Source organism: Terrapene carolina, unplaced genomic scaffold (assembly GCF_002925995.2).
Source record: "Terrapene carolina triunguis isolate 2854851 unplaced genomic scaffold, T_m_triunguis-2.0 Scaffold838, whole genome shotgun sequence".
Lineage (NCBI taxonomy): Eukaryota > Metazoa > Chordata > Testudines > Emydidae > Terrapene > Terrapene triunguis.
The window spans coordinates 16,784,680-16,803,449 of NW_020665189.1; the positions used below are offsets into that span (position 1 = coordinate 16,784,680).

The window sequence follows — 18,770 nt, forward strand, 5'->3', positions numbered from 1 at the left end:
GGCTTGGTAAATACTGTAGCTGCTTTGAGCTAGCCAAAGGTAACACTGTAAGTGACATATTGCAGATGACCACACAGACTGACAGTAATGCCTGCTATTAAGTTACAAGATAAAATCCTTTTCATTAACTCTGAATGCATCTAAACTATCAATGGACTGTAGTTAATTATTAAAAGACAGCAGCCCTTTGAGAGAGGTTGATTTAACGGTGGGAAGTGTGCTGCTCATTTGCTATTCTCTGTACATCTAGCTTCTTGTATGTTGCAGACTTTCTTTCACTGAAATGTATAGGGTCTCCACTACAACTACTGACTACTGTCTACTGACATTGTCAGTCATTCCGCTATAATTTTACGTTTTCAGAAGTTTATAACTCAGCCATATGCTTCCCTTTAGGCCAACATTTTTATAGGAAAAAGACTGTTCATAAGTTATCAAAAATATATTTGACCAGTTTTAGCCCCTGATTCTTTAATCTAAGCATGTGCTTAAATCCCATTGATTTAAAAGACGTCCGATAGACTATCGGTTCATATAGTGCACTATGTCCTATTCATATTGTTTTATTTAATTTTTAACATGTTTTTAAAACTCTGATTTGGAACCTTTGCAGTCCTTTGGATAAATAATATCTATTTTATAAATGGGCCTTTTGTTTTTCATTTTACTTATTACATGAGGGTTAAAACAGTCTTAACTAGAGTTGTGCTTGAACCAGACCACCACATCTGAATACCTCCAGACTCTGAGAATTCATGTCTTGTTCAGAATTTTGCTGCTGGCTGCTTTTTCAAAAATGGGCCAAGACAAAACCCTAAATCCAAGTGCAGGTTTGATCCCGATCCAAGCCCAAACTTTATTTATGAGGTTTATCTTTAGCAATCAAAGTTCAGATATTTAGCTGGGATAAATCAACATAGCTCTACTGGGGAACATGACAGTTAGTCAATAACAGCTATTTCAGAGCTATTACCCTATTTTCTGTGTTTACTTTTTTAAATGATCCTGGGTTCCAAAACAGAATATAAAGCTAGGTGTGTGCTGTAATACCAAGGAACAGGTGGTTTGAGTTAGGGACAAATTATTAGCCATCATTTTATATTTTCTTATAGTTGTAGGTAGAAATCTTCCAGTTTCTGGCCTTTAAACCACAACAGTAATATTTATACAGTATAACTAATTAGAAATAAAATCTCATTTAGAAAAGTGTCCTCTCAGCAAATGCATGGAGCATAAAGAAATAAGAATATAACTGTTATTGAGCACATATACTGCTGATTTTCACTGCAAAACAATATTTTTAAGGTGTCAAAATAATTTCCATGTAAATGGAGATTTGTACGCGTCCTTTAAGCATCTGTTTGGGTTTTTTTCACCAAATCTTACAGAAAATAAAGGACATTTTAAAGACTTGCTACATCAAAAAGAAATGGAATGATTATTGGGGAGTGACAATAGTTTCACATGCATATCAAAAATGAAAAAGGTTTCAGTGACTCCTCTTTCATTAAACATACTAGTAGCAGCAATAATAGTTATTTATAAATAACATTTGCTAAATCAGTGTAGTAGTGACAGCTACACGCAAAGCAAAGGATATGCTTAGGTCAGATTCTTCCCTTGCCACCATACAATAGTCAGAACACTGAAAAGATATTTTAGTCATACTAGGGGTGGCATATGCAAACCCCTTTCTATAAACAGTATGGAAGTAACTACCACCCTGCTCTAGATCTGAAAATGAGGGCACGAAGTAGTGGCTATGACAGTGGCAGAAAAGAAGAGAGAGAATCAGGTGGATTGGTCCAATTAAAAATCCTATACCTTGGAGAATGTTTGTAGTGCCCCAACTCCCAATAAACTTTGGAAACTAGGAGGGATACATGTAGAAGGCAGCCACCTGTTTATGCGTGGAATTTTTGGCAAACCCAAACCTCATGAGTACACATCAAAAAACTCTGCAAGACTTTGGTGGCTTCTTCAAAAGATCTCAAAAACTCCTAGGCAACCAAGCTCTTCTTTTGTCTAATAGTGGTTCTGGAAACTCCAAATGGAGATTATATACAGGAGGTATCACCAAGAGACTTCAGCCTTTTGCCTTTGTGTTAACAGAGCATTCATCTCAGACAACTTTAAAAGTGGGGAAGAATTTGTATACTTCTTATTAAACTTATCTTACACCTTGATACTGGGACCTTTTGGAGGTCAGGGAATATGCAGAGGGATTTTGCTGGGCTTTCCATAACTGAGAAGAACAATTACTGCAGTAACTTCCAAGTTTATATTTCAGGGAGATGGTAGTGTTCCCATAACTGAGTGGAGTAGAAAGCAAAAACAATATTTGATTATTAACCATGTTTGAGCTGCAGTAGTTTTTGCTTAGGGCAAGTGCCATGGAGAAAAGGTTCCACTTACAGATCTTTGTGAAACAGTAACTTTCTGAATGATAGATCTGTTTCTTCCACAACTGTATTCCTTTAGCAGGTATTAACTATAGAGGATTCTGTCATATGTACAACTTTGGTGCAAAGAAGATTATTTAACTAGCTTATTTTTAGGATTTAATAGCTGTTGTTTTTAGTCTTTTGTAGTGTTCCTGCATCTGTACAGTAACAGGTCTTTGTTTCAGAAGGTATCCATTGTACAAATTCAGGTATATGTTTAGCCACTTATGCTTGTGTAGGAGGAAGTAGGAAAAAAACATATGGAATATCTCTAAAATATAATTCAGTTTACCTGTGAGAGTGCTCCAAGAATGATGATGGTGGTGGGATTACATTTCTTAGGTCTGTCTTCAGTTGTTTAAAGATTTATTATCTGTCTTTCTTAAGTATTTATAAGGTAACTATTTCTTTCGTATTGAATTATCATGTACTATATCTAGTATTAACTACATGGTTTAAGTCTCTTTCCAAGTTTCTGACTCTTTATGTACCTTCTTACCTTCCATTGGTCAGAGGAAAAGTGATTTTGGTCAAAATAGTTTGTAAGGGGAAAAACTGATTCAGTTACGCCTTTCTGCACCAGAGATGTCAGCCAGTGGAGATGCACTGCAACAAACACTTAGCATAGGCAGAAAAAGCCTATTAAGCTGTACTGGAATAAATCATGGTTTAAATTGGTTTTGCCCTTCTGTACTAAGGATTTGCACAGGTGCAGCTCCCCCTGTTCTGGCCCTTGATGGTGTAACTTGAGCAATTCTCCCTGTAGAAGAAGTCTTAGTATTTCTGTCTCAGTACTTCTTGAATTTTTTTTTTTTACCTTCCTTATGTCACAACACTGGTCTCTTGCAAAGGGGCATTGTTCTTTTCTGATATTGTCAGAATGACACTGTAATCGCTCTCAGAGCCTATAGGCTCAAAGCCAGAGATCTTTAATAATTTTCTACTCAGATAAAATCCTACTCCCTTCAATGAGAGTTTTGCTAAGTAAAATGTGAGTCCTCAGTCATTCTCTATTACGGCTGCACTCAGATCTGGCCCTTCTCTGTAGAATGGGGAGAGGTTAGATTCCTCTATGGCTCCATCCCTCCCTTGTTGGTACCCTGCAGAAAGCCCTCCACAGGGACTGTCGATACACACATGGGGAGGAGGTGAGCCAGAGACAAAAATGGGGACTAGGAAGGGCAAGCATCATTCATTCATGAAGTCCTAAAGGGGATTTATGCTGTAGAGGTCATGCTGTACTGTGGAAACCCCTTTTGTGGGTGATCACAGGAAGAGCCACATGTGGAGTATTGCCAGCAACATGACCCCGTTGGAATCTGCACTGTCTGGGAACTCGAGGGGGGCAGGACATCCAAAAGCAAGCCTTGAGGCACAGGACTTCCTCAGAAATATCCCTGATCTCTGGTCATTCCCAAGATCCATGGGAATGAGGCAGAACCCTCTGCTTTGTCCTTTGGGGGAGGGAGTGGGAAATCTAGCTTTCCTTCTTATCCATCTACTAGGTAGAAAAATTCAGATGAAACACCATGGGGAAGTCTCACAGAATTTTCCTCCCACAGATCCCCTGTTTGAGGTCAGTTCTACAAGACAGGACAACACTGGCTAGCGTAAGGAGCTTAGGATGTGATCCTTATTGTTTATCACTTTTATTGGCCTTTAGCACAGGCACCTTGGGTGACATTCTGGCCCCACACAAGTAAATGGCAAAGCTACCACTGATTTCAATTAGGCTAGGATTTCGCCCTTTGTCTTTTATTTGCCTGTGAAGCACCATGTACACCTTTGGCACTACATAACAAATAACCGTTATTATACATTTTAAACAGCTCTCTTAATTTTGTTTTGATATTATTGCACACTTGAACTCCTTATTTCTTCTGCTTAAGCTGTATCATTCCTGATGGAACTGACAAAATAATTCTTGAGCAGTGATTTGAATTTTAAATTCTCTCTTTAGTTTTCTAGAGTGGACCTGCAAGTACCCTAGCAGATCCTTTTTTGTTCTGAAATGTAATTGACTCGCTAGTCTGTTTGTAAATTCTCTAAGCTGAGTAGTCACGGGAAGGCTGTATTAGAGGGCTCACTCTCAGTGGACTCTTTTTGTGAATAACATTAAGAAAAGCTCTCTATTTATTTAGGTGTAAATATACTACTGTAATTGAGCCACTGGTTCTGTCACTTTCAATGTAATGTGGCTACTTCTCCTAATGGAGTGATTCTTTATGGTCCATTGACCATTCAATCCGGTCAACAGTGTTATAGCTTGTTGATACCCAACTTTCAGCTTAATATTGCTTTTAAGAATGAGCCAAAATAAATTAATTAAATCTATTTGAAATGAATGCTGAGCAGTGGAAGAGCAAAATTTTTCATCCTACCCAGAAATCATAGCCATATGATACTGTGATGGTGAGCGAGTGCTGTTTGTTTATACCTGACAGCAAATAGTTTTGACTGGAAATTAACAGATTAGATGTAATCATCTGTGAGTAGCACCAAAAATAAAAATACTTTGCACTTATCCGTAGTAACTTCAATAAGGGGATCTCAGAGCTTTGAAGATACAATAATACATTTAGAATTGAAGCACAGAAAAATATTTAATGACTTCCCTAAAGTCATACAATAACATCTGTGGCAGAGCTGGGACTTGAACCCAGATTTTCTGACTCATGATCAGGCTCCTTAAGTAAAAGACTATTCTTCTTCTATCATAGATTTCATGGATGAACAAATAAAAGTTGGTGCCTTTTAATAGGACTTCTACATCCCACATTTGGACTTTCCAATCTGCATTTAGGCTTGTAAAACAAAATGTTTGCACCCAAAGTATCTGTTTGGGAGATGAACTATGAGATTTCAACACTCTACTAGAGTGCTTATATTTCAAAATTTAGTCTTTCTGTTATTAATATTAGGAGTCATTTTAAGCCTACTTTACTGTAATTATTGAACTCTTGTTAATGCTAACCACAACTGTGCTTCAGTTCTCACGATATTTTTAAAACAACAAACAGGTTTGCTTTCTGCCCTTATATGGCAATATAGCACAGTGCACTTTATCTGGCATATAAGCTTCATATAGAGTAATTTATAATGAAAAAAATATGTATTCGCAAGATATTGTCCTTTCTCATAACAACTTGTAATTTCCCCCCCATTCATAGCAGGAAACTATCACGGTGAGATGATAGAGAGATGATAAAAATGAGATGAATACTTCCTTTTTGATGTACATTACTATATTTCTTCTGGTTAGATACTATTTGTCACTATTGTAGACTTCCTATTGATAAAACATTTTAACCATCAGTTCAAGTGTGAAGATATTTACTGTACCAGCACACACTGCCATTTTAGATGTCAATGCTCTCCTATTTACAATCACTTTGCATTACAATTTGTATCTTTTACTTTCTAAGTTCTGTTCTGGCAGGTTAAAGCATCTTATCAATATAAACTTTTCTCACCCCCAACAAGACAATGCTTTATTACACACCTGTACTGGACTGAACAATTCCAGAGTCCACAGTTTGCCCCAGAAGATCATATTGGTTCAGTCGAGAGCCATCTTCAGCCACAACCACAGACCTTGCTGGTTCCCTTGTCCATTCATACACAACCTCCGCTCTGGTATAGGCATCTAATTTAAAAGAAAAATATTTCATTTCCCAGCCTTTTACATTATATTGCAAAGGCAGAGTACTGCCTTTTAAATTGGAGAGGAAGTAATCCATCTCTTCCCCATCCCATTCCTGATATTGAAAAGCCTGAGTAGATCAGACTTTGTGCAGGAAACACCAAGGGGGGATGGGGCATGAAATCTGCATCCCCTCCTTCATGGGCATGCCATGGACCACTTCCATTTTTCTAGATTCCAGACCATGATGAGAGACAGCAGCTAGACCCCTCTATACCTATATGCATTGTGGGTTGGGCCACTCGGTCCAAATAAACCTCCCCCAGCTAAGCCTCAATGGTCTCCTCTTTGTCAGCATGATTAGAACTCTACCCTCTGCATGGACACCCCATCTGTAGACCACCACTCCCCACTTACCCTGTTTTATGAGACTTAAGTGGCATAGAGGCCACAAATTCATCCAAGCCCAGACAGGCCTCTGAGCTAGACTATATTATCAATTTGTATGCAGCACATTGGGGGTGTAAATATATCTTGCACTAGCATGACATGCACTAACTGTCTGTGTGGACCCTTCAGAACACTAGAGTGCTTTGATCTACCCCGCTTTGAAATTAGAGTAGATCAAAGCACACTAAGGAACTTTTAGTGCTTGGCAGTAGGGTCAGCATAGACAGTGCATGGCAGGCTAGTGTGGGATAGATTTACACTCCAGCCTGGCATGCACTAACTGCTCATATAGACAAGCCCTGAGACTGTCTGGGCTTGGATGACTCTGAACTATGCTGAATATATTTTTCTGTACCTGCTATCTCTGAAGAGTGCTGAAAGTGCTTATCCTTGTTCACACTTACTTACATTTATATACTTGACAAAAAGAAAGAAAACAAGCTTTGCATTTCACTATAGACTCTCTTCTCATTCTCTGCAATCCAGTTTAAGTCTAGTATGTTACATAAATGAATCAGTGGTATTGCATGTTCCAGTCAAGTATTTGTTTCCTGTAATGACTAGATCACTAACCAAGAATCAAACTATATGTGACTATTTTTTCTCTTCATGTTGTAAATGATTCATCCATCATTTTTCCTGGTGTAGTTTTCTGCAATCTAATGGACCTCACTCAGAGCACTTAGTGTGGGAGCATGTCTGTGCAAGTTTGGGAGTGGCAAATGGCTAGGAGAGCCTGGGCATCTTATTTATCTGAACTCACTTGTGGGCTTATAGTTCACTGTATCAGTACATAAGATGTACTTGGAAGCTGAGAAGATGGAGTTGATAGAGAGTGGTGATAAAAGGAATTGTATGGGGTTTGCTCCTGCACCATTAAAGTAAAAGGGACCATTGCTATTTGTCAGTGCACTGACTTCCACGGGAGTTGGATCAGCCCTTAATAGTGTACATGATTTCAAAGTAACAATGTAAATAAGTGGTAACTTTATTGGAAACAATGGTAAATGCAAAATCGTGTCCTAGTAACTGTGCAATAATTCATACATGCAAACATTTTTCCATTAATCTATATCAGCATAATGGAAGGGTGGAAATATTATTCCTCAGTTGCAAGCACTCTACTGATTCTGGAGTATGAGGACAGGTTAGAAGCCAAGGGCCTGAATTTCAAAAGTGCTGAGAACCCAAAACTCAATTAGAAGTCATTGAGCGTTGTAGGTGCTCTGCTCTTCTGAATCAGTTTGTATTTTCATATAACTACAGTATTTCAGATTCATAGAATCATAGAACCATGGGGTTAGACCGCAAGGGTCATCTAGTCTAACCCCCGCCAAGATACAGGATTTGTTGTGCCTAAACCATCCAAGACAGATGGCTATCTAGCCTCCTTTTTAAAACATCCAGCGAAGGAGCTTCCCCAAACTCCCTAGGCAGTCTGTTTCATTGTCCTACTGTTCTTACAGTTAAGAAGTTTTTCCTAAGATTTAATCAAAATCTGCTGTGTTTTAGTTTGTACCCATTGCCTCTTGTCCTGCCCTCTGTGGCAAAAGAGAACAATTTTTCTCCATCTTTTTTTATGGCAGCCTTTCAAGTATTTGAAGACCGCTATCATTTCCCCCATTAATCTTCTCTTTTCTAAACTAAACATACCCACTTCCTTCAGCCTTAGCTCATATGGCTTGCATTCCATCCCTTTGATCATCTTTGTCGCTCACCTCTGGATCCTTTCCAGTTTCTCTACATCCTTTCTATACATTGGTGACCAAAATTGGACACAGTACTTCAGCTGAGGCCTAACCAGTGTGGAGAAGAGAATTGTCAGCTTTGGTTTCAAATTCATTTTGTGACGTTTTCCCCCCAAGGTAGAGATGCAGGTATTAGATAAATGACAACGTATGCCCTATGCCCTTATTACCACTGCTGCTTTCCTGAGTGACACTGGTTTTGTATGAATGGAAGATGTTAACTGAACTGACAATCGGATTTTATGCATAGAGGTAAGGAGAACATCTGCCTTTCTGATATTGTTCTTGCCAACATATGTCTTTCTGTTGTTCCAGAAGCCTCTTAAGCATTTGTTATAAAGTGCCCCAGTCAACTGGAACCTCCTCCTGCTTAGGATGATATTTTGGTAATATATTTTAGCTTTGGAGAATTTACTGGCCTTAACAACATGGGCAGAATCCATGGAATGTATGTGCCACCCCCCTTGCTGTGAGACCTTTCTGGAATCAGTTCCAGAAAGAAGTATATAATGATGGAGGAAATGAAAAAGCTTTTGTCCAGCACAATTCAATACAGACATTGCTGGGCAACCACTGCTGTAGCAAGCCATTAGCTATAATAATAAGATTTTAGTTTATGGAGTGGCTTTTGTGACCATGAGAAGCCATTATTCAGGCTAATATTCTCTTGGGCCCATTCAGACACGTTGTGTAATTTAGTCAAAATATGCAGTGTTGATGGTCCATGAGTATTGAAATATGCCTCCGACCTTATGGGTAAATGTAAGGCCTGGCCTCACTTTTCCTGAGTGTAAATTTCACCATAGAAAACTATGGTCATGTTTAGCCTTCTTCCCACCTTCATGTGAATATGAAAACCCATTTCTTTTCCAAATAAAAATGACCTGGAAACTGTATCACTCAGCTGATAACATGGCAAAAGATTTCCAATACTCTTAGATAATTCAAAAACTGCTGAAACTAATATACTAATAATGGAAATGAGACTGCATCATGAATGCATTCTGCTCTATGTATGTGTGTTTAAACCACCCAGGCTTGCGTATCAGCAAGGTAAATAGAAGAAGAAAATTTGAGACTCGGGGAGACAATGGGATAATAAACTAGGCTTTAACTTCATAGTATGGCTGGCCAGAAAACAAGAATTTTGTTTCATGAAAAATTTAAAGGTTTTGACGTTTGTTTTTGTTCCATAATGGAATGAACCAAAGAGCTTTTACATTTTTTTCTGAATGTTATACCCCAGAACAGCCAATATTCAGGGTAGAGTCAAACAAAACAGGGACTTGAACCTGAGTCACCCGCATGCAAAGTGAGTGCCCTAACTACCAGGCTATTGGCTATTTTGAGATCTTGGTTGCCCTCATTTTGGCCACAAAACCCATCCTAAACCTTAGAAACTGATATATTTTTGCTAATTTTGGGGGGGGGGGTTGATAAAACAGCATTTTCCTAGGGAAAAACATTCCATCAAAAAATTCTTAACCAGTTCTAATTCTGAGACCTCAGCTCCAATCTTAGGGCCAAATCATCCTCTTTGGGGAAATGAACTGTGTAGCATACTGGAAACTGTCAACGTTTTCTCCTTATCATGCCATTTAGGAAGAAAATGTTTGCCATCTCACCCCCAGATGATTCACCTTCTTCGAGAAACAGGTAGTGATTTCAGATCCCTGAAGACCAAGGAATTGTGGGTAGAGAACCTGTACCCTTACAATGACTCCACACTACTACATAAGTCAGCGACTTGGTAGCATAGCTTTTTCTAGCCACCACACCTGGAAGCCACCTTAAAGTGGGGGTTCTATTGCACTAAGCATCTTACTGAAGACTGGATCACCATTAACTGATTCACAAAGTCTCTGCAAGGTTGGTGTTGAGATGATATTGGATAGATTAGCTATAACCTTTATTCATGCCTCCAAAACTACAAAAGCCCAGTCTCCAGGGAGCCTCAGAGCAGCAGAAGCGGAATGATGCAAGGAAGGCAGCACTCCCTTTCTCAGAGGAAATTCATTTTGTTACCTCAAAAGGGATGCCATTTGTTGTACGTTTTACAAAACAGTCAATATATTTGATAGTGCCTTGCACAAGAGTCCAAGACTGCAGTAGCAGGGCTGTTAAAGTTCAGTGTGTGTTTTGGTCATGGAGTTTTGTGAAGGAAGCTTGGAACATACCAACTCACATCATATCTGGCTGCGAATAGCAGTACTAAGGTTTGACACTTTTCTTATTGAAGTCATTGGTAAAACTCCATTGACATCACTGCACTATCCACTATCCGACCCCTACTCCCTATTTAGTTAATTTGAGGAGCAATCATACACACTGATGATAATAAAAATAATAAATTTTAAGAGTATAGGGCAGAGGAAACATGATCAGAGCCATAAATAATACATCTAAAGATATCTTTGTTTTGTTTTAATTTTGTATTAAGGATTTTATATTTGTACATGCATTCATTTTATCTATCCTGCTTCCATCCTTATTTTGTTTGTATCTACAGAGAATTCCTTTCCCGTTTGCTTGTGAGAACTTGCCTTGTACATCTGAAAATCCAAACACTTAGTAAAGTAAGAATAGCCTAACCTGGACTTGTGTAACAGCCAGCCAGAGAGAGCCTAGACTAGAATAGAGAGTCTTTAAAGAACATTTAAAACAAATTTAACATATTTGGTAGGCTCCCTGATACTTCAGTTCTCTCAGAACACTGGTAGCCATGTGCCCTATTATACTTGGAGGTTTTATTTATTTTCTTCTGTTTCACAGGAGATAGTGAGAAATGTTTCCTGGAAGAGCTGAAAGAAAGTTTGACATTCAAAAGGTATCAAATTCTGGACAGCTGCACTCAAAGTTTCTAAGCTTTTTATTCTCTGAATCCCATCACTATACAAAATTGTGTGTAGAAGACTGGTAGCTGTCTAGAGGCAATACATCAATCCTTTCTTAGAGTAAATATAGGGCCATTCATTTCAAAGTAAATTATCACATTGTCTGGTACCCAGTGAGGAATGAATTGAATGAATAATTATTCATTATCAGTGAAAAGACCCATTTCTACTGGAAAGAGAAATAGCCATTGAGGAAACAATTTGTATCCTATTAAATGTTCACTCATTTTGTCTTTTTTTTCATGTTGAACTGGATGAAATAAACTCCTCCTGTTATTTTTTCTGATCCAAGCACTTTCTCACAATTCAGCTTTTTGATATGTGTACTTTAATAAATTATTTTAAAACAATATATTTATCTGCAAAATGGGAATATTTGTGAGGGATGACTTTCAAAAGAATCAAGAGTTTGGTCTCAGCCAAGATGTTTACCTAAACTGAACCTTTTCAGAGAAATCCTGGTCCCATTGAAGGCAGTAGCAAAACTCCAATTGACATCAACGGGGTTCAATTTTCAACCCATAAATCTGCTAATCTGAGCTAGAAATCTTGAAAGAATGGGACTCTCTCATGAGATTTGTAAGGTTTTTATCTCCAGAAGTGCAAAAAGATCACCTTTTTTTCATTATACCTCTGCTTTAGTTCCAATTTTTAAAAAAGTAATAGGAATATTTGCGCACCTTAGAAAAGAATTGATTTGTATTTGATTTCAAAAATGCGCAAATTGGGGGGGAAGAGGTTCACTTTTATCTGAATCAGTTCATTCATCCATGGATCTATATCACTGATCTTACTTATTCTCAAACTAAAATTCAATTGCAGTCAAGTTTAAAGTGGGTTTCTATATGCCATGCTGCAACTACATCTTTGGAGCGTAGCCATTTATCTCTTTGGCTAATGCCTAGACAAGATGTTGGATTATATTTAGTCATGTAGAAAATGTTCATTTAAAAAAAAACTGGAAAGATTGAAAAAATACAAGCTTTTATGTTTTTAAATAATCTTCTGATCTGATCTGATGTGAAATATTTGTAAGGTGGCCTTAAAAGGGGGAACCTGAGTTAAAAATAAACTTACAGCTTCCAAATTTCAATGGGCAAGCATGTGCATCCATTGGAAAGTCTTCTAAATGCATTGGACATTCTGCTCTCACAGTCAGTCTACAATGGATTCATAAGCAAAAGAAAAGATTATAGCTTCATGCAATTAACAAACAAAATTATATATACAATTATATAAAGGAATATTTAATAAATACAATTATAAAATACATTTGCTAAGTGAGTAACAAGAGAAATCCAAAGAATTATTGTCATATTCACAAACTTCTAAAAGATGGTTTGGAACAACTTTTTAAAAATGTGACTTTTTTTTCAGTCTTGCTGTAAATCTTTGCTCAGCTCTAGATGTTGCTTGACTGGCCTGAAATCTTCCACAAGTCTTCTAATATTGTTTAATTTGTTCCTGAAGTCTTTACTTGGGCAAAATTCTCATTGACAATAATGGGAGTTTTGCCTCAGTAATGCGAGTATAAGGACAATAATGGACAAAATGTTAAAGAGCTTGTTTAGTTTCCTCTTCAGTAGCTTTGTGTTTGGCCAATTATCCAGTTATTTAATATCATCAGCCTCAGGCATCATATGTTGCAAAATAAGCCTTCATTTCATATCAAAGATGTTATACAATATGGACCTGATGCATGGCCCACTGGCATTAATGAGATGCTTTCCACTGAGTTCAATGGGCATTAGGCCCTCTTTTTCTAGATGTCTGCCTCAGTTTGGAAATGAACCTAAATCAATAGATTGGTGCAAACATTGCAGAAAAGTTGACAACCTAGGAAGAATGAACTGGTAGAGTAGGTTTGAAAACAGACTTCCAAAGAAAGTTTTCAAAATTATTTTTTTTGGTAGTCCACATTAAATGATTCCTGAGGCCACACAGAAAGTTTGAACACCCACTTCTTAAATCCCAATGGACTGTTACAGTGAACCTGAAAAAGAAATGTAGTTCTGTAGATGCACTTTGCCCATTTTAAGCACGGTTCTTTAGAATGTCCAGTACCAATTTGTTAAAGAGATGTATTGGTGATAATGACAACCCAACAGAGTGAGACATTCATTTTATATATATGTATATTCATTATATAATATAGGGCTCAGACATTAAGAAATTATATGAAACTGCATACTCCTTACTCGGACAAAACTTCCACTGCTTTCATATTATATACTTCTGTAATCTCTCAACAACATAAACACTTGGGGTAAAATCCTGGCCTTATAGAAGTGGTTCTAAAGTGGTTTGGGGACTGAAATTTACTTAAAACAAAAACCTTGTTACTGCATTGGCTTGGGATAAATTCAAGCTAAGCTCCTGATTGATAAAAATAAAGATTTGATTGGCTTGGATGCAAAAATATTGCTCAGTAAGACAGGTAAAATAGAGAAGGCTTATGACAACAGGATTTATATTGTCCGTGAAAAAGTCAAGCACCACACATTAGCAAGGAAAGGACAGTAATAACTGAATACCATACAGAGATTGCATGCCTGCACTTTTACAAGTAAAAGGTGAGGAAGACAGAAATAATAATGATTAAAAGGACATGTTTGAACAATGCACTGCAAAGTGGTGCTCTTATATATTAGGTCCCTAACATCCAAGATTTTGGGGAGACAAGAAAAATTGACCTAAACTTGTATCACTGCCAGATGAAAAGGTCCGACTCCAGCTTAGACAGTATTGAAAGATGTTTCAGAATAAATTGAACATATTTGACACGCTCCCAGGAGCATGGAGATTTGGATTTCTCAAAACACTGGGGACATCTGTCTCCTTTTTTAACAGTTTTAGAGGTGTTAAAAGAAATCTTAATACTCACACAAGTATCAATCTGACCAGCTTGATTAGTCTAAAGAATTATTTTATACTTTGAATCCCAGTAAGACAAAACCTGTAGACTGGCAACTGTCTAGATGCCAAAACCAGGAATACAAGCAAACAAAAAACAACAATATTCCTTTCCAATTGTTTGTTATAAGGCTTTCCAATCCAAAATTGTTAATATTTGTGTTCTATAACAATGTGTGGAATGAATTGGTTATTTACTTTGCTGACTAGCATTTAGAACAAGTTAATAATTATCCAAATTCTTCATGAGTAGAATGATACAGTTGTAATAAAAAGAGTAATGTCTATCAATGAAACAACTTGTTCCCCAACATTTTCACAAATTCTTCAGACCACTTAGTTTTCCTGTTATGTCTAAAACCATGAATGTCCATTTTTAGACTATAATGTCCTATATTTCCCATGGAACAAGGAAAGTGTGCAAAAACCTCTGTGCCCTCATTTTTCTAGTCCTCAGAGTCTGTTTTCCATAGTACTCAAAAAAAAAAATGCTTTACATTTTAGGCCTACCTCACTAGAGTGTGAGTAGCAAACTTTCAGGCTTCATTGTGCTTTTAGGCTGGGATTCTCAAAAGAAACTCCAATTTCAGGTCCATTAAAAGCTAGTTGATGCTGTAGGCCTAATTCCCTTAGGTGCCTTTCAAAATCATAGCATTAAAGCACAGGCAGGGAGTGTAAAAATGGCCATGGTATGGCATGAGAAAAAAGATTATATAGTAAACTCCTGAATTTAAGTCAAGTATTGTATTATCTATTGTGAAAATAATTAATAAGCCTAAAATTCAAACATACAGTTATCTTCCAAAATAAATATTTCTCCATTCTGTTTGAGGAAATTGTACCATAAAAAAGTAGTAATTTCAAATGAAATGAAAAAATGCGGTATTCTTATTCTTACCTCATTGTATACAGCAGTGTCCCATCCTCTGTAATTCGTAGTAGTTTGTTAGGCATCGTCATGTTATGAGCCACTGATTTCTTTCCATTGTGGAAAAAAGTATCAGGTGTCCAAATCTTGCTGGCCATTAAATTATTTAGCCGGAGGACAGTCATGGGTCCTTTGAATTTTAGTCTCTCATCTCTCCAACTTTGACGGAAAAATACATCTATTGTATATTCCTAGAGCAATTAATACAATGGGAAAACTCTCAAGATTGTCATATTTTGCAATACAAGTTTGTGACAGGTAAACTTCTAGCATTTTTGTAAGAGCAAATTATGAGAACAGTATACCATGTCTAAAGATTGTTATTAAGATGGTTACAGCTTTGGTACTCATTTAAACTAAAAAAAGGTTAGGAAGAAATTTAGAAAGGATTATGAACAACAAGTAAGATATGAGTTTACAGATATGATATTTTGACTGCATATGCTGGAATATTGCTTTCAGTTCTAGCCCTATGTAGCCAAGTTGTGGGGAGTTCAAGAGATCACTGAAAATTATGGTAGGAATGATTTTTGAGGAAAGAGTACAAGAGCTCAGTGCCCAGAATCACTGGACTGTACAGAGAGAAGTCAAGGGAAGATTTGGACCAAACTTGTTGCTTGCCTAGGCAACGATTGAGGAGATGGGGGAAGGGACACAATGCCTGATTCTCTCCTCATTTACAATAGTTTGAAAGTAAGGTATTACTCCTGATTTACATCCGTGTAAATGAGAAGAGAATTCATCCTTGACAGTAATCATTGCTCATTAAGGAATGAATTTTTTTTTATCATGGCACAAAGCAGCATAACCAGAAGTAATAGGATGAAATTACAAAACAGTTGTAATATATAAAAATATATATATCAGGCAGTAAGATATATAAAATCATGGAACAGTTTCCCAAAGGGAGTGATAGAAAAGATTTAATATTAGACTGGATGAAGTATGATGAAATAATTTGTAGGAAATAATCGTGTACTGACATGGGGCTAAACTATCTGACTTTAAACGTCTCTTCCATCTGTAACTGCTATGATGCTGTGATGAATATGAAGCTATTGAAAAACACCGCAATTTAAAATTACACTGTGCAGTCATCCATTGTTTTTGGCTGAAGACTGAGGCTCCCCTTAGACTTTTTGACAAAGAACCAATGGCAAACCATGAAGGAAAATGACCCTGCCATCACTGAAAATGTATAGATATGTATTACACACACAAGTAACAGAACTACACATCTATCCAAGAATACAGTCAGGAAAGACAGGCACGCTGGAAAGAATAATGGAAGAAATTAGGTTCCACACCACACCAGACTCCAGCACAACAGACCACCTTTAAATCCTCCATTTATTTTTAACAAATGTTAGTATTTCATGGAGCAGAAACCATTGTGAGATGTTTTCTAATCAGTAAACTATCAGCTGCATTACAGGCTATTTAGACTGGAAAGGTTACAGTATGTCTTTGTGCTTCATCTCTTATCTTGGTATGATATTCATAATCAAATTCCTTGCACATAGTCAAATGGTTTAGTCACATGTGGCTAAATGTTTCTTTAAGCCCTGATCCAGCAAGCCATTTTAGCATGTGCTTAATTCTAATCACATTAGTATTTGTATTGTTTTCAATCACCTAGTGACTCCTGCTCCATCTCACAACTGGGGGCAGGATTATTTGGCTACAATGGGACTACTCACATGCTTCTAGTTAAGTACATGCTAAAGGGCTCTGCTGGAAAAAGGCCCACATGAGGAACCACTTAAATCAATGGGACTTTTGCCACTGACTTCAATGGGGTCGGGATTTCACACCAATGTTTGTACCAAAGCAGAGGTGAGAGGGGCTCGGTGGCTTATGGGCAGCAGGTGACAAGAGATTGTTGGGCTTTCATCAAGTTCTCCAAGGTCTACCCAAAAACTTCCTCCTACACAGAAGTGTAGTGAAAGATAAACACAGGAAATGACAGCCTGGCAGCATAGAAACAATGTTCACCCACATCTGATACTGCAGAAAGGGAAGACAGTGGGATGACGTGAAAGTTTGGAAGGAGGAGACTAAGGAGCTCAATCAGTCACTGGATATTGGTGCAGGGGGATCTGAAGTTGAGAGATCAGGTGTGTGACCAAATAATTTGATGGAAGCGGAACAAAAGCAGAGAGGAAGTGTTTATGGGTCTAGTCAGGCACTCTGCCCTTCCTGACTGCAGGCTCCTCTACCCTAAAAAACCTTTTCCCAGAGCAGTCATTGAAATTTAAAAATGAACATGCTGTGGCTATGCTCCCCCTTATTAGGGTTAGTTATTCTGCTCATATGAAAGCTATCAGAAAGCCACTTTAAACATCAAATGGTCAGATCTTCTCACCAGAATGGGTGTGATTTCTGTGGCATGGGACATGACTTAACAGAGCAGGAAAACAGAGTTCCCAAAACTCCTTGCTGTAGTTCTAGTAAATATGCAGTTAAACAAGCCAGACAAGAATCAGACTGCACCATTCACAGCAAGGATTGGTCACATTTGCATTAGTGGGAATGTAATCAGAGAAAAATAAATTAACCCTCTGTATCCACACAATAAATCACATAATTGCCAAATATTTTAGGGTTGTTGCTTTGGGGGAGGCCTGTAAGGCCCAGAAAATAAATGATTTAATATTTTCTGTGTTTCCCTAACACTATCTGCTGTCTCTCTCTGGCTATTATTTATTATTATTTGTTTGTTTCTTTGTTTGTTTGTACTGTTATTATTTTACGTATCTTGCAGGAGTACCCAAAGGCCCCATTGTGCTAGTTGCTATAGTAATATATAGGAAGACAGAATTTCTGCCCTGAGGAGCTTCGCATCTAAAAAACCATGGAAGGTTTGGGGAAAGAGAGACAGACCATAGAAGGAAAATGACTGGGGTGATGGCAACCACATGCCATGTGTTCCAGCTCTCTTTCTTTCTCCATGTTCATTTTACTTAGTACAGAAATTTAGTTTAAGGTGTTTTTAAGAGGGAGTAGTAGGGTCGGTGCCAACAGGCTACAGAGATATTACTGGATTCCTGAAAGGGAGATGAGCAATAGGTGACATAACTAGCAACAATTCCTTAAACATTAAAATACACCTGCCTAAGTGATGCTGGTTCACAAACTCTAAGCCTCTACTGTAAAATTTCATTTTATTAACAAATCAATGCACGTCTTTGCCCAAGATTAGTGTAGTGAAAATTAAGAATGTGGTGTATGTTTATAAAATTATTTTTAGGAACCATCCTATTTTTTCATACCTAGTGGTTCCTCGTGCAACATAAATTCAGATATATTGATGTTGATATATTAGTTCTTTGTTTTAATATACACCTATGCTTAATTTTGAAAATAGATGACTTTATGTTCTAGTATTATATTTCTACCCAAATGCCAAGTGTCACATAAAGATAGACACGTATCAAGTGTCAAATTAGTTTCAACTTGTATTCAATAATTAAATCACTTGAATCAACCAAATCTAAGTAAGACAGAAAGTCCAGCCTTTGCATAGTCCTAGATACATCAGTAAGCCTACAAGCTGTCTTGATCTGAAGTTTATGCTATGAGAAGGCCCCCAGATGTATTGCTCACCAGGGTGGCATGCACTGCTGGAATTCCACAATGAAACTGGCTACCCATTTTCAGACAATAGGCTATCAAAGCAAATAGTTGGGGGGGAAAGTTCATAAATATGAATTCAAATTTTAAAATGATTTTTGATTCAACCATGTTCAT

The 18,770-nt window shown here is 37.4% G+C and overlaps 1 protein-coding gene across 1 annotated transcript in view; it reads right to left on the reverse strand.

Annotated features, from left to right (window-relative positions):
- Positions 1-18,770, reverse strand: part of GABRA1 (gamma-aminobutyric acid type A receptor alpha1 subunit) — a 48,005-nt gene that overhangs the window by 15,574 nt on the left and 13,661 nt on the right. Inside the window, exons 3-5 of the mRNA XM_026660848.1 lie at positions 14,991-15,211; positions 12,257-12,339; positions 5,947-6,090 (exon numbers count right to left, since the gene is read on the reverse strand). Of these exons, the coding sequence (XP_026516633.1) occupies positions 5,947-6,090; positions 12,257-12,339; positions 14,991-15,211 (448 nt within the window). The remainder of the gene's footprint in view (positions 1-5,946; positions 6,091-12,256; positions 12,340-14,990; positions 15,212-18,770) is intronic.